At 44.6% G+C, this 26,194-nt stretch overlaps 1 protein-coding gene across 1 annotated transcript; it reads right to left on the reverse strand.

Moving 5' to 3' along the window:
- Window positions 1-1,578: 1,578 nt before the first annotated feature.
- Window positions 1,579-25,975, reverse strand: LOC115148429 (visual pigment-like receptor peropsin). The gene is made up of 6 exons (XM_029690315.1): window positions 25,768-25,975; window positions 21,735-21,940; window positions 11,716-11,815; window positions 5,102-5,206; window positions 4,514-4,737; window positions 1,579-2,242 (listed from the first exon to the last, which is right to left on the reverse strand). The coding sequence occupies exons 1-6, from the start codon at window positions 25,907-25,909 to the stop codon at window positions 1,703-1,705; spliced, it is 1,317 nt and encodes a 438-aa protein (XP_029546175.1). The 5' UTR covers window positions 25,910-25,975; the 3' UTR covers window positions 1,579-1,702.
- Window positions 25,976-26,194: the final 219 nt, after the last annotated feature.

The raw sequence follows: 26,194 nt of genomic DNA on the forward strand, positions 1-26,194 counted from the left end.
CCACGAGGACAGAAGAGACGGTATGAGTACAGCTCCATGCTCTGATACTCTGTTTCCATAAATGCACTCTTGAGAATCAGGATACATTTTTTTTTTTATTGACACAAACAAGCACACATCAACATAAATTGGAAAAAACAACAAATATAAAAAATAGCAATGTACAACACTGTTCTCTAATAAATTCAGAGACAAAAGCTGACAGAAAACATAGTTTGGTCCGAAATAACCCCCTATTCCCTATATATAGTGACACCCTAATCCCTATGTAGTGACACCCTAATCCCTATGTAGTGACACCCTAATCCCTATATAGTGACACCCTACAAAGTGACACCCTATTCCCTATATATAGTGACACCCTATTCCCTATATAGTGACACCCTGTTCCCTATATAGTGACACCCTATTCCCTACATAGTGACACCCTACATAGTGCCACCCTATTCCCTATATAGTGACACCCTATTCCCTACATAGTGACACCCTACATAGTGACACCCTATTCCCTCTATAGTGACACCCTATTCCCTATATAGTGACACGCTATTCCCTATATAGTGACACCCTACATAGTGACACCCTATTCCCTGTATAGTAACACCCTATTCCCTACATAGTGACACCCTATTCCCTATATAGTGACACCCTACATAGTGACACTCTATTCCCTATATAGTGACACCCTATTCCCTATATAGTGACACCCTACATAGTGACACCCTATTCCCTGTATAGTAACACCCTATTCCCTACATAGTGACACCCTATTCCCTATATAGTGACACCCTACATAGTGACACCCTATTCCCTATATAGTGACACCCTATTCCCTATATAGTGACACCCTACATAGTGACACTCTATTCCCTATATAGTGACACCCTATTCCCTATATAGTGACACCCTACATAGTGACACCCTATTCCCTGTATAGTAACACCCTATTCCCTACATAGTGACACCCTATTCCCTATATAGTGACACCCTACATAGTGACACCCTATTCCCTATATAGTGACACCCTATTCCCTATATATAGTGACTCCCTATTCCCTATATAGTGACACCCTATTCCCTATATATAGGGACACCCTATTCCCTATATAGTGACACCCTACATAGTGACACCCTATTCCCTATATAGTGACACCCTATTCCCTATATATAGTGACTCCCTATTCCCTATATAGTGACACCCTATTCCCTATATATAGGGACACCCTATTCCCTATATAGGGACACCCTATTCTCTGTGGTGGCACACTATTCCCTATATAGTGACACTCTATTCCCTATATAGTGATACCTTGTTCCCTATTCCCTATATAGTGACACCCTATTCCCTATATAGTGACACCTTATTCCCTATATAGGGACACCCTATTCTCTGTGGTGGCACACTATTCCCTATGTACTCCCATAGGGCCTGGTCAAAAATAGTGCACTATGTAGAGAATAGGGTTCTATTTTGAACGCATGCACTGTTAGAAAAAAGGGTTCTGAAAGGGTTCTTTGACTGTCCTCATAGGAGAAGGCTTATTTCTTCCAGGTAGAAACCTTTTTGGTTTCAGGTAGAAAAAGGGTTCTACATGGAATAGGTTCTCCTATTGGGTACAACCGAAGAAACCTTTAAGGTTCTAGATAGCACCTTTTTTTCTAATAGTGTAAAGTGCCATTTTGGATACACATTTAGAGATTTTTAGAGTCTTTCACTCTCATACTCTGGCATCTCAGAGTGCATGCTGGGTAGGGGGGTAAGGGGTACATTGGGAATGTAGTAGAGTGACTCCTGACTGACAGTAGGCGGGGTGTGGGATGGACTATTCACCCCTGAGTCTGAATCCTGAGCCACGGGACCCTCTGGCTGCAGCATCTCTTCTTCACTATATTTCCCCTCTCTTGAGTGCAGAGGAAGTGAGGTCACAGGAATCACAGGAAGGGTCGTGGCCTCAGGATGGTCTTTCAACTTCAGCTCGTCAAGCTCCTGAAAGTTCTTGAGGCGGACCACTTCCTTGTGGGCGGAGCCACCGTAACACGGCAACAGCACAAAGACTTCCTTACGGAACTTAGAACTCATTCCGAAGTAGATGAGGGGGTTGTAGAAGGAGGCGGATTTAGCGAAGAGACGGGTGAAGATTAAAGTCATGTTGGGGACGTGGTAACCACAGGCAGACCACATGGAGACCACGGCATAGGGAGACCATGCCATGATGAAGGCTGTGCAGATCACTATGGAGACCTGGAGGAGAAGTGACAGAGAAGAGATGTTAAAAAAGCTACAGGACTGTTTGGCTAGCACAGACTGGAATATGTTTTGGGATTCATCCGATAACATTGATGAGTTTACCCCATCAGTCACCGGCCTCGTTAATAAATGCATCGTCAACTTCGTCCCCACAGTGACAGTACATATCCCAACCAGAAGCCATGGATTACAGGCAACATCCGCAGGGAATATAAGGATAGAGCTGTCGCTTTCAACGAGCGGAACACTAATTTGGACGCTTATAAGAAATCCTGCTACGACCTCCAAAGAGACATCAAACAGGCAAAGTGTCGATAAAGGACTAAGATCGAATCCTACAACACCGGCTCTGACGCTCGTTGGATGTGGCAGGGCTTGCAAACTATCACGGATTGCAAAGAGAATTGCAGCTGCTAGTTGCCCAGTGATGCAAGCCTACCAGAAGAGTGAAATGCCATCAATGCTCGCCTCAAGGCAAGCAACATTGAACAATGCATGAGAGCACCAGCCATTCCAGACGACTGTGTGATCTCATTTTTTCGTAGCCAATGTGAGTAAGACCTTTAAACAGGTTAACATTCACAACGCCGCAATGCCAGATGGAATACCAGGACTCGTAGGATGCGCTGACCAGCTGGCAAATGTATTCACTAACCTTTTCAACCTCTCCCTGACTCAGTCTGTAATACCAACATGTTTCAAGCAGACCACCATAGTCCCTGTGCCCAAAAACGCCAAGCTAACCTGTCTAAATGACTATCGTCCCGTAGCACTCACATCTGTAGCCATGAAATGCTTTAAAAAGCTGTTCATGGCTCACATCAACACCATCATCCCAGACACCCTGGACCCACTCCAATTTGCATACCACCCCAACAGATCAACAGATGACGCAATCTCGATTGCACTCCACACTGCCCTTTCCCGCCTGGACAAAAGGAACACCTATGTGAGAATGCTGTTCATTGGCTACAGCTCAACGTTCAACAGCTTAGAGCCCTCATAGCTCATCACTAAGCTCAGGAACCTTTATCTGAACACCGCCCTCTGCAACTGGGTTCTGGACTTCCTGACGGGCCACCCCCAGGCGGTGAGGATAGGCAATAACACATCCATCATGCTGACCCTCAAAACTGGGGCCCCTCGAGGGTGCATGCTTAGTCCACTCCTATACTCCCCGTTCACCCATGACTGCGTGGCTGAGCACGACTCTAACACCATCATTAAGTTTGCTGACAACACGACGGTGGTAGGCCTGATCACCGACGACGATGAGACAGCCTATAGGGAGGAGGTCAGTGACCTGGAAATCTGGTGCCAGGACAACAACCTCTCCCTCAATGTCTATGTCCACATCACTAAGGAATTAAAGTGGTCCACATACATCAACACAATCCTGAAAAAGGCACAACAACGCCTCTTCCCCCTCATGATGCTGAAAAGATTTGGCATGGGCCCTCAGATCTTCAAAAAGTTCTACAGCTGCACCATTGAGAGCATCTTGACTGGCTGCATCAGCGCATGGTATGGCAACTGCTCGGCATCCGACAGCAAGATGATACAGAGGGTAGTGCATATGGCCCATCACATCACAATACCAGGCAGTGTCAAAGGAAGGCCTTAAAAATGGTCAAGAACTCCAGCCACCCAAGTCATAGACTGTTCTCTCTGCTATCGCACGGCAAGTGGTACCGATGCACCAAGTCTGGAACCAACAGGACCCTGAACAGCTTCTACCCCCAACCCATAAGACTGCTAAATAGTTAGTTAAATAGCTACTTGGACTATTTGCATTGACACCCTTTTGCACTTCTCTTTTGACTCATCACATTCACTTCTGCTACTGCTTATTATCTATCATATTGCTTAGTCACTTTACCCCTACCTTTATGTACATATCTACCTTAATTACCTCGTACCCCTGCACATGGGCTGGGTACTGGTACCCCGTGTTTATAGCCAAGTTATCGTTACTCATTGTGTATTCCTTGTGCTATTATTTCTCTATGTTCTTTCTCTCTGTATTGTTGTGAAGGGCCTGTAAGTAAGCATTTCACGTGTTGTTTACAAAAGCAGGTGACAAATATTTGTAATTTTTATTTCATTTGAACGTTTACTGGCCACTGTGCTTCTGATTAACCTTTTGCGGTCTACGCTGGGTTATTTTAAAAATCCCTTTCTGTTTCTGTTCTGTTGCTGTAAATAGGTTTTCTAACATTATTGATTGATTGATTGATTGATTGATTGGTTGGTTAATTGGCTCACCCTAGTGACATCTCGTTCCACCTTCCTCTGTCTGGCTGAGAGGTATCCATCAGCAGACATGGCGTTGCTGCTCACCACTGTATGGATGATGGCTATATAGGAGAACACCATAACCATGACAGGGATGAAGAAGCAGGAGATAAGGATCGACATGATGTAGGACTTGTAGATGGTGGAATAGTTAGCCTTGGACCAGTCCACTTCACAGGTCCCGTATCCGCAGTCTGGAGGTGGACATACGGGAATGAATGGGTTAGAGCAGAGCTTCGAGAGGTGGTCGCATGCATGAATGGATGGATGGATGAATGAATGGATGGATGGATGGATGGATGGAGGGAGGGAGGGATATATGAATGGATGGATGATGGATGGAGGGATATATGAATGGATGAGTGGATGGATGATGGATGGAGGGATGGAGGGATATATGAATGGATGGATGGATGGATGATAAATGGATGGATTGATGGATGGATATATAGAGGGATAAATGGAAGAAAGGATGGATGAAAATATGAATGGATGGATGGATATATAGAGGGATAAATGGAACGACGCATATGTAAATGGATGGAGGGAGACACTAACCTGTGTAGCTGCCCCAGCCCAGCAGTGGAGCGACAGACCAGAACAAAGCTCCAACCCAGATGAACATTAGAGAGATGCAGATGGTGCTTAAACTGATGCAGTAAGCTGGAAACAGGACAGGGAGGGACACGCATGCACGCACGCATGCACGCATGCACGCACACACACACACACACACACACACACACACACACACACACACACACACACACACACACACACACACACACACACACACACACACACACACACACACAGACACACACAGGACAGAGAAGCAATGAGTGTGTGTTCCAGTCAAGCCACTTTGTGACATCGGCTGATGTAAAAAGGGCTTTATAAATAAATGTGATTGATTGATATAACATGGTTTGAGGCACAGTGTGTAGAAGACGATAATCAACATTTCCCTATAATCCGGCAGTCACCCTCAATATTTCCCTTTAATCCTGCAGTCACCCTCAACATTTCCTTATAATCCTACAGTCAACACAACATTTCCCTATAATCCTGCAGTCACCCTCAACATTTTCCTATAATCCTACAGTCACCCTGAACATTTCCCTATAATCCTACAGTCACCCTCAACATTTCCCTTTAATCCTGCAGTCACCCTCAACATTTCCCTATAATCCTGCAGTCACCCTCAACATTTCCCTATAATCCTGCAGTCACCCTCAACATTTCCCTATAATCCTGCAGTCACCCTCAACATTTCCCTATAATCCTGCAGTCACCCTCAACATTTCCCTTTAATCCTGCAGTCACCCTTAACATTTCCCTATAATCCTACAGTCACCCTCAACATTTCCCTTTAATCCTGCAGTCACCCTCAACATTTCCCTACTATCCTGCAGTCACCCTCAAATTACCCTTTAATCCTGCAGTCACCCTCAACATTTCCCTTTAATCCTACAGTCACCCTCAACATTTCCCTTTATTCCTGCAGTCACCCTCAACATTTCCCTTTAATCCTGCAGTCACCCTCAACATTTCCCTATAATCCTACAGTCACCCTCAACATTTCCCTTTAATCCTACAGTCACCCTCAACATTTCCCTTTAATCCTGCAGTCACCCTGAATTTTTCACTATAATCCTGCAGTCACCCTGAACATTTCCCTATAATCCTGCAGTCACCCTCAACATTTCCCTATAATCCTGCAATCACCCTCAACATTTCCCTATAATCCTGCAGTCACCCTCAACATTTCCCTATAATTCTACAGTCACCCTCAACATTTCCCTTTAATCCTGCAGTCACCCTCAACATTTCCCTATAATCCTACAGTCACCCTCAACATTTCCCTTTAATCCTGCAGTCACCCTCAACATTTCCCTATAGTCCTACAGTCACTCTCAACATGTCCCTTTAATCCTGCAGTCACCCTCAACGTTTCCCTATAATCCTACAGTCACCCTCAACATTTCCCTTATAATCCTACAGTCACCCTCAACATTTCCCTTTAATCCTGCAGTCACCCTCAATTTTTCCCTATAATCCTGCAGTCACCCTCAACATTTCCCTATAATCTTGCAGTCCCCCTCAACATTTCCCTTTAATCCTGCAGTCACCCTCAACATTTCCCTTTAATCCTGCAGTCACCCTCAACATTTCCCTATAATCCTGCAGTCACGGATCATGTGCTTCTGATAAAGTTATACAGGCATCGGCACACTGCTTGGCGATTTTGACGCATCCCGGCATCAAACACAACATCACTTGTTAGCACAGCTGATTCAACTTGTCAATTAACACAATATTAACACCTATGGAATTTTTACAAAATAATATGGCTAACCTGAATTTAAAAAAAGCCTGTATTATTCTTCAAAAGATCATGTGTAGAACCTTTGCGATTGAGAAAGGTTCTTTATAGTAACATTCTCCATAAAGGTTCTATAAAGAACCATTAAATAGGGTTCTAAAAGGGTTGTAACCATAGCGGAACACTTTTTTGCTGCTATATAGAACCTTTTTTAATAGTTCTTTAGAGGAACCTTAGGAAAGTTCTTTATAGCACCATACAGGTTCCATTTAGAACCTCATGAGCATGATTCTTTATAGAACCTTAAAAAAAAGGTTCTATAGAGCACAAAAAAGGAGATCTGCTATGGTCACAAGCCAAATAGCCCTTATCCGGTGCAATATAGAACCATTTGTAACGGTGGTCTGTGGAAGAAGGAGTAGACCAAAGTGCAGCGTGGTATGTGTTCATGATGTTTATTATAACTTGAACACTGAAACAAAAAACCAAAGTGGAATAAAACGCAACAGCTCTGTCAGGTGAACACACCAAACAGAAAACAACTACCCACACCAACCCTGTGGGAAAGGCTACCTAAGTATGGTTCCCAATCAGAGACAACGATAGACAGCTGTCCCTGATTGAGAACCATACCCGGCCAAAACAAAGAAATACCAAAACATAGAAAAAGGAACATAGAATACCCACCCTAGTCACACCCTGGCCTAACCAAAATAGAGGATAAAACCCTCTCAATGGCCAGGGCGTGACACCATTTGTTGTTCTCTGTAGTCCCTGATCCTAGATCAGTGTGTCACCCTCTCTAAAAAGGGCTCTGATTTCCAAATGATATTCCTCCGCAAACACGCGACAGGAAAAGTTGGATGGAGGCTGGCACGTTAGAATCCAGAATTCTTTCCACCCCAGTTATGAATGTCAGACTGTGACATTTTATGAACAATGAGTCTCTTTTTCAGACGCCAAGCACTTGTAAATCACTCCCACTGAAAATAACCATTCTTGACAAAGTACATATAGGTTTGTATTCAGTGAGAAGAGAAAGAATCGATTGTTGTGATGGTGTGCTTCCAATGAGCAACATAATTAATCAGTCACTTATATCTGACTACAGGACATGCTGTGTGAATCCTCTATGAGGTGATACGCTTTTTAGTGCCTCAGTAAATGATGTAACACAATAGTCTAATTGAAGGTATTGAAGGCCAATCTGACCGATCAATTTCAAATAATTTCAATGTGATATGACTTATGAAAGACGTTTAGCACACAATCAAGTAATGACCGATACAGTACAAGATCCAGTCAACTGATGAACTAAAAAACGAATGTATTAAATTGTATACAATTGATTGATGAATAGCCTAGTCAACCCAAGATGTCAGCCATGCTGCAATTTTTCTGAATAACCTCAAAACATACTGTTAAACCTCCCCTTCGGAGCAATCAACCCACCATAGAGTGGTAACAACAGAAGTTAACAGAGGCAGTTATTCTATTATTACCAAGTAGTTAAGACATTCCTCACCTCAACCTCACCTCAAGTGAAGTTAATTGGCAGGTCTGGTGTAGAGAATGTACTATAATAGTTATCATTAATCAAACAGTAATTTCCTTCCATAAATCCAGCCAGTAATGACAGCCCATTAACAGCGAGAACAACATATATCACGCTCTTTCTTCTCTTGTCAGATAAGACCTACTGGAATGTGACTCCCCAATTGACAGCATGTTCCCTATTTAGAGCACTACTTTTGACCAGGGCTGACACCGTGTTCCCTATTTAGTGCATTACTTTTGACCAGGCCCTATGGGCCGCACACTAACTTCTTTCCAGGGAGACATCAGGGTTGTAACATACTTTGTTTCACAGAAACATGTCTCTCTCTGGGATATACTGTTTGGATTTGGTCCAACTGGATTCTCAGTTCATCGCGCCGACAGGAATAAACATCTCTCCGGAAGAAGAAGAAGGGTGGGGGTGTACAGTTGAAGTCGGAAGTTTACATACACTTAAGTTGGAGTCATTAAAACTAGTTTTCAACCACTCCACAAATTTCTTGTTAACAAACTATAGTTTTGGCAAGTCGGTTAGGACATCTACTTTGTGCATGACACAAGTAATTTTTCCAACAATTGTTTACAGACAGATTATTTCACTTATAATTCACTGTATCACAATTACAGTGGGTCAGAAGTTTACATACACTAAGTTGACAGTGCCTTTAAACAGCTTGGAAAATTCCAGAAAATGATGTCATGGCTTTAGAAGCTTCTGACAGGCGAGTCCTATGTCGACATAACCTGAAAGGCCTCTCAGCAAGGAAGAGCCATTGCTCCAAAACTGCCATAAAAAAGCCAGACAACAGTTTGCAACTGCACATGGGGACAAAGATCGTACATTTTGGAGAAATGTCCTCTGGTCTGATGAAACAAAAATAGAACTGTTTGGCCATAATGACCATCATTATTTTAGGAGGAAAAGGGGGAGGCTTGCAAGCCGAAGAACACCATCCCAACCGTGAAGCACGGGGGTGGCAGTATCACGTTGTGGAGGTGCTTTGCTGCAGGAGGGACTGGTGCACTTCACAAAATAGATGGCATCATGAGGCAGGAAAATTATGTGGATATATTGAAGCAATATCTCAAGACATCAGTCAGGAAGTTAAAGCTTGGTCGCAAATGGGTCTTCCAAATGGACAATGACCCCAAGCATACTTTCCAAAGTTGTGGCAAAATAGCTTAAGGACAACAAAGTCAAGGTATTGGAGTGGCCATCACAAAGCCCTGACCTCAATCCCATAGAATATTTGTGGGCAGAACTGAAAAAGCGTGTGCGAGCAAGGAGGCCTACAAACCTGACTCAGTTACACCAGCTCTGTCAGGAGGAATGGGTCAAAATTCACCCAACTTATTGTGGGGAAGCTTGTGGAAGGCTCCCCAAAACGTTTGACCCAAGTTAAACAACTTAAAGGCAATGCTACCAAATACTAACTGAGTGTATGTAAACTTCTGACCCACTGGGAATGTGATGAAAGAATTAAAAGCTGAAATAAATCATTCTCTCTACTATTATTCTGACATTTCACATTCTTAAAATAAAGTGGTGATCCTAACTGACCTAAGAGAGGGCATTTTTTACTAGGATTAAATGTCAGGAATTGTGAAAAACTGAGTTTAAATGTATTTGGCTAAGGTGTATGTAAACTTCCGACTTCAACTGTATGTTTTCATGATTAACGACTCATGGTGTAATTGTGATAACATACAGGAACTCAAGTCCTTTTGTTCACCCGACCTAAAATACCTCAGAATCAAATGCTGACTGTATTATCTCCTTTACTTCGATTATGGTCACGGCTGTATACACCCCCCCCCCCAAGCCGATACCACAATGGCCCTCAAGGGACTTCCCTGGACTTTATGCAAGTCTTCTCCAAGTTCATCATTCTGTAGGTGATGGCCTTGTTATGGAAGGTTTGGGAATCGCTTTCGTTTAGTTGGTTGTATAATTGAACGGCTCTTTTTGGTATTTTGGCAATTACCGGGTATCGGCCTAATTCTGCTCTGCATGTATTATTTGGTGTTTTACGTTGTACACGGAGGATGTTTTTTGCAGAATTCTGCATTCAGAGTCTCAATTTGGTGATGGTCCCATTTTGTGAAATCTTGGTTGGTGAGCGGACCACAGACATCACAACCACAAAGGGTAATGGGTTCTATACCTGATTCAAGTATTTTTGTCCAGATCCAGAGCAACGGTGTCTAGATGGAATTTGTATTTGTGGTCCTAGCAACTGGACCTTTTTTGAAACACAATTATTTTTTGTCTTACTGAGATTTACTGTCAGGGCCCAGGTCTGACAGAATCTGTGTAGAAGAACTAGGTGCTGCTGTAGGCCCTCCTTGGTTAGGGACAGAAGCACCAGATCATCAACCAACAGTAGACATTTGACTTCAGATTCTAGTAGGGTGAGGCTGGGTGCTGCAGACTGTTCTATTGCCCTCACCAATTTGTTGATATATATGTTGAAGAGAGTGGGGCTCTAGCTGAATCCCTGTCTCACCCAACGGCCCTGTGGGAAGAAATGTGTGTTTTTTGCCAATTTTAACTGCACGCTTGTTGTTTGTGTTCATGGATTTTATAATGTTGGATGTTTTTCTCCCAACACCACTTTCCATAAATGTGTATAGCAGACCCACGTGCCAAATTGAGTCAAGCTTTTTTTAAATCAACAAAGTATGAGAAGACTTTGCCTTTGTTTTGGTTTGTTTGTTTGTCAATTAGGGTGTGCAGAGTGAATACGTGGTTTGTCGTACGGTAATTTGTTAAAGCCAATTGGACATTTGCTCAGTTTTCACTGAGGAAATGTACAAGTCTGCTGTTAATGATAATGCAGAGGAATTTCCTAAGTTTGCTGTTGATAGGTATTAGGGGTGGCAGCAGGTAGCCTAGTGGTTAGAGCATTTGGCCAGTAACTGATAGGTTGCTGGATCAAATCCCTGAGCTGACAAGGTAAAAATCTGTTATTCTGCCCCTAAACAAGGCAGTTACTTTTTATTATATTTTACTTTAGTTTATTTGGTAAATATTTTCATAAATCTTCTTGAACTGCACTGTTGGTTAAAAGGGCTTGTAAGTAAGCATTTCACGGTAAAGTCAACACTTGGCGCATGTGACAAATAAAGTTTGATTTGATTTGATTTTAATCATAAAACGGACTTTCTGGAAAACCAGGGAATTCGGAGGAAGTTACCAGCATTTTGTCAACCTACTTGAGATGATAGCTTAGCTGTTATAATTTATATGTTATTCTGTTCTTTGTGTTATAATTTATGTTATTCTGACCTTTGTTAGGCTGGCATCCCTTGATGTATCTGGTGACACTGATGACAGTCAGGGTGTTGATGCTGGCCAGGCCAAACAACAAGGTGAAGAAGCCATCAACCTATAGGAGAGGAGATAGGGGGAGGGTCAGTAAGCTATTGGTTCACATCTGATAATGACTGGCTGTCTCTGCATGTCACTCAGTGATGACTGACAGGTTACTGGAAGCATCCTTTCCTTAGGGGCGGGACCATTTAGTTTGTTTTTGCTGACTCTGGTCTGTATCAGATAGTATAATACTTCGATTTTGTTTGTATCAGAGAATGACTTAGCTTCAGGGCCTGTACGTACTACACCGGCCACTACACCGGCTACTACACTGGCTACTACACCTGCTCCGACACTCGTCGGCTGTGGCAGGGCTTGAAAAGTGTTACAGACTACAAAGGGAAGCACAGCCGCGAGCTGCCCAGTGACACGAGCCTACCAGACGAGATAAATTACTTCTACGCTCGCTTCGAGGCAAGTAACACTGAAGCATGCATGAGAGCATCAGTTGTTCCGGACGACTGTGTCATCGCGCTCTCCGTAGCCGATGTGAGTAAGAGCTTTAAACAGGTTAACATTCACAAGGCCGCAGGTACAAACAGATTACCAGGACGTGTACTCCGAGCATGCGCTGACCAACTGGCAAATGTCTTCACTGACATTTTCAACCTGTCCCTAACTGAGTCTGTAATACCAACATGTTTAAGCAGACCACCATAGTCCCTGTGCCCAAGAACACTAAGGTAACCTGCCTAAATGACTACCGATCCGTAGCACTCACGTCCGTAGCCATGAAGTGCTTTGAAAGGCTGGTCATGGCTCACATCAACACCATTATCCCAGAAACCCTAGACCCACTCCAATTTGCATACCGCCCCAACAGATCCACAGATGATGCAATCTCTATTGCACTCCACACTGCGCCTTTCCCACCTGGACAAAAGGAACACCTACGTGAGAATGCTGTTCATTGGCTACAGCTCAGCGTTCAACACCATAGTGCCCTCAAAGCTCATCACTAAGCTAAGGATCCTGGGACTAAACACCTCCCTCTGCAACTTGTTTATAGACTTCCTGACGGAAGTGCCAGGACAACAACCTCTCCCTCAGCGTGATCAAGAAAAACGAGATGATTGTGGACTACAGGAAAAGGAGGACCGAGCACGCCCCCATTCACATCGACGGGGCTGCAGTGGAGCAGGTTGAGAGCTTCAAGTTCCTTGGTGTCCACATCACCAACAAACTATCATGATCCAAACACACCGAGACAGTCGTGAAGAGGGCACGACAAAGCCTATTCCCCCTCAGGAGACTGAAATAATTTGGCATGTGTCCTCAGATCCTCTACAGCTTCAACATCGAGAGCATCCTGACTGGTTGCATCACTGGCTGATATGACAACTGCTCAGAGGCGGTGTCAGAGGAAGGCCCTAAAAATTGTCAAAGACTCCAGCCACCGTAGTCATAGACTGTTCTCTCTGCTACCGCACGGCAAGCGATACCGGAGTGCCAAGTCTAGGTCCAAGAGGCTTCTAAACAGCTTCTACCCCCAAGCCATAAGACTCCTGAACAGCTAATCAAATGGCTGCCCAGACTATTTGCATTGTCCCCCTCTTTTACACTGCTGCTACTCTCTGTTTATTAACCATGCATAGTCACTTTAATAACTCTACCTACGTGTATATACAGTTTTACCTCAACTACCTCGACTAACCTGTGCTCCCGCACATTGACTCTGTACCGGTGTCTGTTATTTTACTGCTGCTCTTTAATTATTTGTTAATTTTCAAATGTTATGTTTTTTATATATACTCTTTCTTTCTTTTTTTTCTTTTTTACTTATCACTTATTTTTCTTAAAACTGATTTGTTGGTTAATGGCTTGTAAGTAAGCATTTCACTATAAGGTTTACACCTGTTGTATTTGGCACTAGTGACAAATAACATTTGATTTGACTTGTATCCTGTTGTGACCATAGAGGTCAACCCTTAGAGAGGTTCCCATGCTGTTTGCTGTCACTGTTTACTCTTGATCTGCTGTAAGAGCTTCTATAATATCAGTACTGTCAATCAGGTCTTTTTCCTAACCCTTTCTGCCTGGAAACTCTTCCCTTAACCCTATAGGCTCAGACACAACAATAGGAAACTCTTCCCTTAACCCTATAGGCTCAGACACAACAATAGGAAACTCTTCCCTTAACCCTATAGGCTCAGACACAACAATAGGAAACTCTTCCCTTAACCCTATAGGCTCAGACACAACAATAGGAAACCCTTCCCTTAACCCTATGGGCTCAGACACAATTACAGTGAGAGTACTTAGCACCTCTGAACAGAGAACCTGCAGTAATTCGCAAACCGAGTGAAAACAGATTTTATATGTATAATTACATCCACATTTGGTGTGATGTGTGCAAGCCTTAACCCAGCCTGCCTCCCTTAAAGATGCACTGTGCAGAAATCACTCCACCATTTCCTGGTTGCTAATATTCTAATAGTTTGCCTAATTTCAGTTTATGTGACTAAACAAGTAAGTATAGTGTAGACAATCATTGTACCATCTAAACCACTGTGAAATGTATTTTCCATAAGCATAAATATTGTATTTTCAGCTGCTTGTAGCTGGTGTACAAAAACCGAAAGTAAAAGATGCAAAAACAAAACTTAAGAACGAGAAGCATAGAACTAGCGCACATAGAACAGATCTACGGCTTCTTAGACTTGCTTTCAAGGAGAATGACAGATCTATAACACACATTTCTATGTGAATTTGGTCGGGTCTCCCAAAAAGTTACATATTGCAGCTTTAACCCCGTCTGCCTCTTTTAACCCTAAAATCATTTCCAGGCTTTTTCTGCACTTTCCTTCCAGGCTTTCCTTGAAGGTGTGGTAATGCCAGAACACCTTAACTCTAACCCAGCCTTTGGCTGGTGGAACCAACTGACTAATGTGTTTACAGAGAAACAGAATGTGACGTGTAAGTCACGATGGTCGAACGAGGCAAACCTAGCCTGCCTGGAGCCAATATCTCTGTAGGCTTCAGGTTGATCAAGGAATAATTTGTGACTATTGTCTACTATTGGAACTCTGCTTCAGGGTCATTTGTGCAATAAGTATCCTCTGTATCAAATGATTTCCTGTACTTCAACCTGGGTCAGACATCTAGGCCTACAGTATGATACTGTACAGTTGAAGCTGCATCCTCTCTGCTTATGTCCTCCAGGGTCAATTCCATTTCAATTCAGTCCTTTCAGAAAGTAAACTGTTCCAATATAAATTGGAATTTCAGAAATGGAATTGACCCCAACCTTGAAATCGTCCTTTAATTTCTCCAAAGGGGCATCGCCACGTCCCCATCCTGACGGAGTCACTCAGAGACGGGTGGAATGTCCCACGTGTACCTGTTCTGTTCATGTCCCGTCACGCTCTCTGATGCAGTAATCTGCTAATACTTCTCACATGCCTGTCTCGCTCCCTCCCTCAAACTTCTCTCTTTCTGTCTCGCTCCCTCCCTCTCTCCTTCCCTGAAACTTCTCTCTTTCTGTCTCGCTCCCTCCCTCTCTCCTTCCCTGAAACTTCTCTCTTTCTGTCTCGCTCCCTCCCTCTCTCCTTCCCTGAAACTTCTCTCTTTCTGTCTCGCTCCCTCCCTCTCTCCTTCCCTCAAACTTCTCTCTTTCTGTCTCACTCTCTCACTCACTCACTCCACTTACCCTCTCTCTCTCTCTCTCTCTCTCTCTCTCTCTCTCTCACACACACTATTTTTCTCTGTTTGCTCCCTTGTCCCTCCCTCCCTCCCCTGTCTCTACTTTACTTTCCTCCACATCTCTCTAAAGACACAAGAGAGTGGAATGCTTCCTATCCCAATATTTTTCTCTCCTCCCCTTAAAAACCTCCTGAGATAATAGTGATGGCTGAGAGGTGAGATCATTAAGTAAGGCTGTTTTCTGGAACAAAGGTGTGGAAGCCTCCCTTCTCCCTTCCTTCTGCTCATGAACCCAATTATAACATATAGCTACAGGCCTGGTTATATCATAACGGTAGGGAGACTGAGTCTGGATCCAAAATGGCACCCTATTCCCTGTATACTGAACTACTATGTACCCTATGTGGGCCCTTGGTGAAATGTAGTTCTCTACACAGGTCATTTCAGACACAGCCTGTGACTGGTACTGAGGCAGTTATTGTTACACCAATGTTGTTGTAGGTCTCAAATCCACAGAGGGTCCTCTCACAGAGTAGCTAGCAGGATATCAGGCTTTGACCACGGGCTAACCTTCACTAAGATAAATAAGCAGTCAGAAATTCCTAGCTAAAGTACCAACCAAGTATGACATCTATTTCAGTTGCGAGTTAAAACCCTCAGGGAGAGAGGAGCAGAGGCAGGCAAACATACATGTAGGTATAAAATAAATATAACAAATATATAGTTCATGGAGCAGGAAATTAAAACATGCAGCAGGAAATAAAAACATGCAGCAGGAAATTAAATAGTTAACGTTGTATCAAAGTGTTGAGATGTTAAGTTTGCTTTGCATTCGTTATTTCAGGCGGAGACGCATTTGAAAATAGCCTGGTCCCAGATGTCATTGTGCTCTCTTGACGACTCTAACGGGCGTTGTCACCAACAGATCTGAGACCAGGCTAATGTGAAGCTACTGTGGCAGTGGAGGTGTATTATGTTGTGACAACATTCTGTCATCATGGCTTAGGAAATGAGTACTTGGTGGTTACCAACATGTAGAATACCTGTAGTCTACCTATAGTTCAGGGGAGGTAAAGCCCAGGTGTTTACCTGATCTCTCAGTGGGATAGTGCACGAGCCATGTGTGTCTACTTAATATCAAAAACAGCAAACAACCTCTTCTAATCAAATCAAATATTAAATCAAATCAAATTTTATAAGACACATCCGCCCAAATACAACAGTTGTAGACCTTACCGCAAAATGCTTACTTACAAACCCTTAACCAACAATGCAGTTATAAAAAAAATAAGTGTTAAGAAAGTATTTACTAAAATAACCTGTGGTAAAAAAAAAAAAAATTAAAAATATTTTAAGGAGCAACAATAAAATAACAGTAGCGAGGCTATATACAAGGGGTACCGGTACAGAGTCAATGTGGAGGCTATATACAGGGGGTTCCGGTACAGAGTCAATGTGAAGGCTATATACAGGGGGTACCGGTACAGAGTCAATGTGGAGGCTGTATACAGGGGGTTCCGGTACAGAGTCAATGTGGAGGCTATATACAGGGGGTACCAGTACAGAGTCAATGTGGAGGCTATATACAGGGGGTATCGGTGCAGAGTCAATGTGGAGGCTATATACAGGGGGCACCGGTACAGAGTCAATGTGGAGGCTATATACAGGGGGTTCCGGTACAGAGTCGATGTGGAGGCAATATACAGGGTGTTACGGTACAGAGTCAATGTGGAGGCTATATACAGGGGGTTCCGGTACAGTCAATGTGGAGGCTATATACAGGGGGTTCCGGTACAGAGTCAATGTGGAGACTATATACAGGGGGTTCCGGTACAGAGTCAATGTGGAGGCTATATACAGGGTGTTACGGTACAGAGTCAATGTGGAGGCTATATACAGGGGGTATCGGTTAGTCAAGGTAATTGAATCTTATGGCTTGGGGTGTAGAAGCTGTTAAGAAGCCTTTTGGACCTAGACTTGACGCTCCGGTACCGCTTGCCATGCGGTAGTAGAGAGAACAGTCTATGACTAGGGTGGCTGGAGTCTTTGGCAATTTTTTGACCTGCTCCACTACAGCCCCGTCGATGAGAATGGGGGCGTGCTCGGTCCTCCTTTTTCTGTAGTCCACAATCATCTACGTCTTACCTCTAAGCTCTGCTCAGGTAAACAGAAGACTGAGAAGTCATTTAACGGTTGAGCACACTCAAAACAATGGGCTCAATTACATATTTCTCTGCCTCAGAAAATATTCAAAGTGTTAAGATCTGTATTTCATACTGAGGATACAAATATGTATTTTGAAGGATTTCTTTCTTAGCAGTTATTTAGCAGTTATTTTCCAACACTGTTCTGAGGTAAAGAAATCCAGTAATTCCAGTTCTGTTCACTCTACAGACACGACACCAACGTTGTCTGTACTTGCCTAAACATATTATATTGCCTAATGGTTTTTCAGATGGAATCCCCAAATTCCTAACTGGTCCCAGATCTGTTTGTGCTGTTGCAACAACATTTTACATTTACATTTTAGTCATTTAGCAGACGCTCTTATCCAGAGCGACTTACAGTAGTGAGTGCATACATTTCATACATTTTTATATTTTTTTCCATACTGGCCCCCCATGGTTGTTGGCAAAACAAACAGATCTGGGACCAGGCTACCAGATTCCCATGAGTACGTGGTTGTTGACAGATGGTACAGGAACCCTGGCCCCACGGTCCACAGCCATAATCTGATTACAGATTAACCTCCTACCCACATGAATACTAGTCCTAATCCCCCTGCTCACTGTTTCTACTTACCACTCCTTCACTGCATTCATCTAGATTGGGCCAAGACATTAGGAAATGGACCCCCTTCACTCTGGATTGGTATAAGACATTAGGAAATGGCCCCCTCTTCACTCTGGATTGGTCCAAGACATTAGGAAATGGACCCCCTTCACTCAGGATTGGTCCAAGACATTAGGAAATGGACCCCCTTCACTCAGGATTGGTCCAAGACATTAGGAAATGGACCCCCTTCACTCTGGATTGGTCCAAGACATTAGGAAATGGACCCCCTTCACTCTGGATTGGTCCAAGACATTAGGAAATTGACCCCTTCACTCAGGATTGGTCCAAGACATTAGGAAATGCCCCCCCCCCTCACTCTGGATTGGTCCAAGACATTAGGAAATTGACCCCCTTCACTCTGGATTGGTCCAAGACATTAGGAAATGGACCCCTTCACTCTGGATTGGTCCAAGACATTAGGAAATGCCCCCCCCCTTCACTCTGTATTGGTCCAAGACATTAGGAAATTGACCCCCTTCACTCTGGATTGGTGCAAGACATTAGGAAATGGACCCCCTTCACTCAGGATTGGTCCAAGACATTAGGAAATGGACCCCCTTCACTCTGGATTGGTCCAAGACGTTAAGAAATGACCCCCCTTCACTCTGGATTGGTCCAAGACATTAGGAAATGGACCCCCCTCACTTCGGATTGGTCCAATAAATTAGGAAATGGACCCCTTCACTCTGGATTGGTCCAAGACATTAGGAAATGGACCCCCCTCACTTCGGATTGGTCCAATAAATTAGGAAATGGACCCCTTCACTCTGGATTGGTCCAAGACGTTAGGAAATGACCCCCCTTCACTCTGGATTAGTCCAAGACATTAGGAAATGCCCCCCCCCCTTCACTCTGGATTGGTCCAAGACATTAGGAAATGGACCCCCCTCACTTCGGATTGGTCCAAGAAATTAGGAAATGGACCCCTTCACTCTGGCTCTTTCCAGGTGAGCCCTAGTCTAGCTCATGTGGGACTCATTTGGACACTTCTGGAAAGAGGAATCTAACATTGCACAGGTACTATACCTCTAGACTCCAATCCCCCCTCAATCATGGGTCTAAAACCATCATGAGTATCTTGACCAATATAGAATAAATCGTTGATCGTTGAAAGGTACTTTGGTGCATTACACAATCCGAAGACACACACACACACACACACACACACCCACCCACACACACACACACACACACACACGGTATCCCCAAAGCAATACCATTATAACAGCAACGGTGCGTTGTCAGACTGTGACGAGACGTGAAGTTGCGTGCAGACATGGCACCCTTCGAATTTCGCAACAATGTCATCATCAACCTCCTGCGTATGCCGACGCCATGCACAGTAAACAAGAGAGTAACAGCTTGGCCAGCAGCCTATATGTCAAAACAAAAATGTTAACTTATAAACTTGTGCGTAACAGCATGGTGTTTAATATACGCTACACTTCCAATGAAGTAGACTTATAGGCCTATGCTTATTATCTTGCGACTGTAGGTCACGGATAGCGTGGAAAAGGATTGTGGGTCCTGTCAAGCTGCCCCCCCCCCCCCAAACCCCTGTCAGGGACCTTGCCACTGTGGCCTGGGGTTTGGCTAAAGCCCCCTCTAAGACAGTAATTTTAGGTTCCATTATTAAAACCTAACAGCCTCTAGAAGGTGGACCAGTGGTAGCCTAAATTATTATATATTCAAACAGTATCTCAGATTAGCTTGGTTTGTGCAATTTGTATTTAACTAGGAAAGTCAGTTAAGAACAAATTCTTATTTTACAATGACGGCCAAACCCTAACCTGGACGATGCTGGGCCAATTGTGCGCCGCCCTATGGGACTCCCAATCACGGCCGGTTGTGATACAGCCTTGAATCGAACCAGGGTCTGTAGTGACGCCTCCAGCACTGGAGATGCAGTGCGTTTCCTCTTCTCCTACAGCCTCTTGTGTAATACCCCTGCTCCCTCAGCCGTTGGATAGCCCTATAATTGGCTTTCACTTGACCACTAAAACGTACCATTAGCCTACAAGTTAGGGCACTCAATCTAGTGAGCTGCTACGGGTTTATAATGGGCTGTAAAATAGAGGTGTTGTAGCGAATTTGACATGGGACACGCATAGCCCCCGGTCTCAAAGGATCCCAAGATAATTTGTTTTATTGGGTGTGTCGATGTAGCCAGCTAGCCTATAGTCGTTAGAAGGATAGCTGCCTTAAGGGGTAAATACTACTGTTAGTAAATCAGCACGGATACAGTCGTTAATAGTTACGCGTTATGCACAGACTTTCTGAAAGGTTTTTGGCCTAGGCTATGCAGCATTCAGCGACAGTGGCAAGAATGCACCATTGTCTTTAGAAGAGTTTATTCCTACAGTCTGAAATTGCCAGGGGGCAACTCGGTGTGTGTGTGTGTGTGTGTGTGTGTGTTATTAGATCACTGTATTGACAAGCGTGAGTAAGCAGTCGACGCCTGTTTGAACGAGTGTATCAGATCATTAGTTTCGATGGCCATTCGTTTATTTTGCCCCCACTTTTTACAACCCCATACTCCCTCTTTCCCTCACTCCCTCTATCCCTCACTTACTCTATCCCTCTCTATCCCTCATTCCCTCTTTCCCTCACTCCCTCTTTCCCTCACTCCCTTTTCCCTCACTCACTCTATCCCTCACTCCCTCTTTTCCTCACTCCCTTTTCCCTCACTCACTCTATCCCTCACTCCCTCTTTTCCTAACTCCCTCTATCCCTCACTCCCTCTTTCCCTCACTCCCTCTATCCCCCACTTACTCCAAGTGAGGGGTGGCAGCGGAGCCTAGTGGTTAGAGCATTGGACTTGCAACCAAAAGGTTGCAAGTTCAAATCCCCAAAGTACAAATCTGTAGTTCTGCCCCCTGAACAAGGCAGTTAACCCACTATTCCTATGCTGTCATTGAAAAATAATAGTTTGTTCTTAACTGTCTTGTTAAATAAATAAAAGAGAAAGGATTTCCTTCTACTAAAGCCAATTCTAAAGTATAGTTTCACCAGGTCATCTAACTGAGGCGTTTCACAGCAACAGGAAGCCAAGAAGACATGCTTAACCAAATCCCCTACTTTAATCTTTAAATATAACTGAGACTTTATTCTCAATATTTTGACTTTATTCTCGAAATTATGTTTCGAGTTCATTCTAGAAATATTGGCACTTTATTCTAGAAAAATTGACACTTTTTCACAATTATTTTCAAGATATTGCCACTTTATTCTGGAAATATTGTCACTTTTTTTTAAGTACTATCATGCAAACAACAATAATAATGCAAGTACCACCAACCTTGGCAGTTTGTTTATTTCTCTTCACTTGGCCTAATACTCTTCCGTAAGTTTAGGATAGGGACGTCCCAAAGATACCGGATAGCACTAACTAACCAACTATCCAACCAAGCAACCAACCACCTAATCAACCAATCAATCAATATTTATCTCTTAACCTGGCAGGTCCAGATCCAGGTGATCCAAAAGCCGTCATCTCCGAAGGGGTTAAAGATGTCCAAGATCCCTCTGGAGTACCCGAACATGGAGATGCTAGCGTCCGAGATAGCCAGGTTTAACGTGAGGAAGTCTGTAGGCAGCAGGGAGGCCCTCTGTCTGTACAGCACCAATATCACTAGACTGTTGGCAAACCACGACAGACAACCTGGAGAAGAGACGAGACACACAAACTCACTGAAACATTTCACATACAGGATACAAATTCAGATATAGGCCTACTGAATCAATTCAGAAAACAATCATATATGATCATTGTTTTCAGGGGAAAAGCTGTGGTGCACATGAAACTAATTTGAGTAATTATCTCAGTAGCAACTCCAAAATCGTTTTTTTTTCTCAGCATGGCTTCCAATCACACTTGTTATTTTAAATCTCTATTTACAGATTTAGAGGTCCTGCTCCTCCAGGGACGGCATTTAAGGTGTTACAGGATCAAAGGTCAACAGTCCAACGCATTCCACTCATACCGGATCATGAGCCACACAGCCGTAGGGTTACACACGTCCCCTAGAGAGGTGGGGATTTGTGACCAAATCTTTATACATTTTTTGATTTTTCTTGATCGGTGGGGGGACTACATGCACAATGCACAAATTCATATCAATTAATAGTTCGCTCGCATCACCACATTGAGTGTGTAAAGAGAGAAAAAAAATAACAGAAGTGAGCCTCCACCCCACCCTCCTCTAACTCCACCCATCCAACATGTCTCCCTCCACCCCACCCTCCCCTAACCCCACCCATCCAGCATGTCTCCCTCCACCCCACCCTCTCCTAACTCCACCCATCCAACATGTCTCCCTCCACCCCACCCTCCCCTAACCCCACCCATCCAACATGTCTCCCTCCACCCCAACCTCCCCTAACTGCACCCATCCAACATGTCTCCCTCCAACCCACCCCACCCCAACCTCCCCTAACCCCACCCATCCAACATCTCTCCCTCCACCCCACCCTCCCATAACTCCACCCATCCAACATGTCTCCCTCCACCCCACCCTCCCCTAACCCCACCCATCCAACATGTCTCCCTCCACCCCACCCTCCCCTAACCCCACCCATCCAACATGTCTCCCTCCACCCCCAACCTCATCCAACATGTCTCCCTCCACCCCACCCCACCCTCCCTCTACTCCACCCATCCAACATGTCTCCCTCCACCCCCAACCTCATCCAACATGTCTCCCTCCACCCCACCCTCCCCTAACTCCACCCATCCAACATGTCTCACTCCACCCCCAACCTCATCCAACATGTCTCCCTCCACCCCACCCTCCCCTAACCCCACCCATCCAACATGTCTCCCTCCACCCCACCCTCCCCTAACCCCACCCATCCAACATGTCTCCCTCCACCCCACCCCACCCTCCCCTAACCCCACCCATCCAACATGTCTCCCTCCACCCCCAACCTCATCCAACATGTCTCCCTCCACCCCACCCTCCCCTAACTCCACCCATCCAACATGTCTCCCTCCACCCCCAACCTCATCCAACATGTCTCCCTCCACCCCACCCTCCCCTAAACCCACCCATCCAACATGTCTCCCTCCACCCCACCCAACCTCCCCTAACCCCACCCATCCAACATCTCTCTCTCCCTCCACCCCACCCTCCCATAACTCCACCCATCCAACATGTCTCCCTCCACCCCACCCCACCCCACCCTCCCCTAACCCCACCCATCCAACATGTCTCCCTCCACCCCACCCTCCCCTAACCCCACCCATCCAACATGTCTCCCTCCACCCCCAACCTCATCCAACATGTCTCCCTCCACCTCACACTCCCTCTACTCCACCCATCCATGTCTCCCTCCACCCCCAACCTCATCCAACATGTCTCCATCCACCCCACCCTCCCCTAACTCCACCCATCCAACATGTCTCCCTCCACCCCACCCTCCCCTAACTCCACCCATCCAACATGTCTCCCTCCACCCCAACCTCCCCTAACCCCACCCATCCAACATGTCTCCCTCCACCCCAACCTCCCCTAACTGCACCCATCCAACATGTCTCCCTCCACCCCACCCCACCCTCCCCTAACCCCACCCATCCAACATGTCTCCCTCCACCCCACCCTCCCCTAACCCCACCCATCCAACATGTCTCCCTCCACCCCACCCTCCCCTAACCCCACCCATCCAACATGTCTCCCTCCACCCCACCCTCCCCTAACTCCACCCGTCCAACATGTCTCCCTCCACCCCACCCTCCCCTAACCCCACCCATCCAACATGTCTCCCTCCACCCCACCCTCCCCTAACTCCACCCGTCCAACATGTCTCCCTCCACCCCACCCTCCCCTAACCCCACCCATCCAACATGTCTCCCTCCACCCCAACCTCCCCTAACCCCACCCATCCAACATGTCTCCCTCCACCCCAACCTCCCCTAACCCCACCCATCCAACATGTCTCCCTCCACCCCACCCCACCCCACCCTCCCCTAACCCCACCCATCCAACATGTCTCCCTCCACCCCAACCTCCCCTAACCCCACCCATCCAACATGTCTGGTTTTCATAGATTTTTTATTTGTATGTGTTGTGCTTTATGGATTGTTCATTTGTATGTGTTGTGCTTTATGGATTGTTTTTTTGCATGTGTTTGGTTTTCATAGAATGTTTATCTGTATGTGTTGGGCTTTAACTGAGATAATCCTTTACAGAGACAATAATATTTTTCCAGACCTCAATTGTTCCTTGCCTAGCACCATTCAAACCCACTGGCTCCAGGTCATCGACAAGTCTCTGCTAGGTAAAGCCCCTCCTTATCTCAGCTCACTGGTCACCATAGCAGCACCCACCCGTAGCATGCGCTCCAGCAGGTATATCTCACTGGTCACCCCCAAAGCCAATTCCTCCTTTGGCCGCCTTTCCTCCCAGTTCTCTGCTGCCAATGACTGGAACGAACTGCAAAAATCACTGAAGCTGGAGACTCATATCTCCCTCACTAACTTTAAGCACCAGCTGTCAGATCAGCTCACAGATCACTGCACCTGTACAGAGCCCATCTGTAAATAGCCCATCCAACTACCTCATCCCCATACTGTATTCATTTATTTATTTTGATCCTTTGCACCCCATTATCTCTATTTGCACATTCATCTTCTGCACATCTATCACTCCAGTGTTTAATTGCTATATTGTAATTACTTCGCCACCATGGCCTATTTATTGCCTTACCTCCCTCATCTTACCTCATTTGCACACATTGTATATTGACTTTTTCTTCTGTATAATTGACTGTATGTTTGTTTTACTCCATGTGTAACTCTGTGTTGTTGTATGTGTCGAACTGCTTTGCTTTATCTTGGCCAGGTCGCAGTTGTAAATGAGAACTTGTTCTCAACTAGCCAACCTGGTTAAATAAAGGTGAAATAAATAAAAATATATCAGCCATTAGCCAGATGAGTGGCCAGTGGATTCAAGATAACAGCTACTTGGTTATATAAGCCATTAGCCAGATGAGTGGCCGGTGGATTCAAGATGACTGTTCTTGTCCTTGAGCTATCAAAATGGAGCACTTCATTCACTATTTCCTGTATCTTCTTGGCATAGGACTACATTTAAATGAACTTCACAATACTTAAAAATAGTTCCTGCGTTTGCATCCAAAATAAGATCTGAAAAAACATCTTGAAATATATATTTTTATGTCATTTGCAAAGTAGGCTACATACAAACTGAACTGCAATATCCAAATACAAAACAGATCATTTTGATTCTGTTTAAAAAAATAATGTAAAGAATTCAGTGTGAGTGCTGATTTCTATATGTAAACAACATTGTTCACATTAGGATATTGACAATGTGTATTATCTGAAATGTACAGTACATTCATACTTCTATCTCAATAGCATTCAACCACACAATAATAATAATACATTTAATTTGCATAGCCCTTTTCATTACAGAGTTAACTCAAAGCTAAAGCATAGTCTGCTAATTACATACAGCACCCACCTACCTATCAGCAACAGGTAAACTCCGATGGCAGTCTCTCCCTGTTCCGACAGAGGAGGCTCCTTGTATAGCTGACTCAGGTTGTTATTCCTCCACGGAATGTTAGCTATCTTCATGGGATGTCTCAGTGGTGCTAGCTGTTCCATCTTCTCAAAGTTCTAAACGTTCCAAATTCCAAGGCATGAATCCCTGTCAGTTCCCGAGGAGCTTCTCTTCCCTTCTCGCAAGTCTTCATTCACTGAGATACTGCCTCGTGCCAAACGGAAACTCCTGACCCCTGCTTCCTAGTAAAGCCAGTTTAGAAATAAACACCAATGCCCTAAAGTTAGCCTACAGTACAACTCATTACAGACCAATTGATAACGAGTAGCCATGCCTGGTAATCCAATTTTTGTCTTAAGGACAAAACAGATGGAGGTTTTGGAGTGGAA

This window comes from Salmo trutta, chromosome 2, assembly GCF_901001165.1.
Source record: "Salmo trutta chromosome 2, fSalTru1.1, whole genome shotgun sequence".
Taxonomy (NCBI): domain Eukaryota; kingdom Metazoa; phylum Chordata; class Actinopteri; order Salmoniformes; family Salmonidae; genus Salmo; species Salmo trutta.

What these genes read in the sequence shown, in the direction of transcription:
- LOC115148429 (XM_029690315.1), bottom strand. Translation starts at nt 25,909, where the DNA reads ATGGAACAGCTAGCACCACTGAGACATCCCATGAAGATAGCTAACATT. An exon ending in AGTTTACCTGTTGCTGATAG is followed by an intron (nt 21,941 to 25,767) that starts GTAGGTGGGTGC and finishes TCTCTTCTCCAG; the next exon opens with GTTGTCTGTCGTGGTTTGCC. An exon ending in CCTGGATCTGGACCTGCCAG is followed by an intron (nt 11,816 to 21,734) that starts GTTAAGAGATAA and finishes CCTCTCCTATAG; the next exon opens with GTTGATGGCTTCTTCACCTT.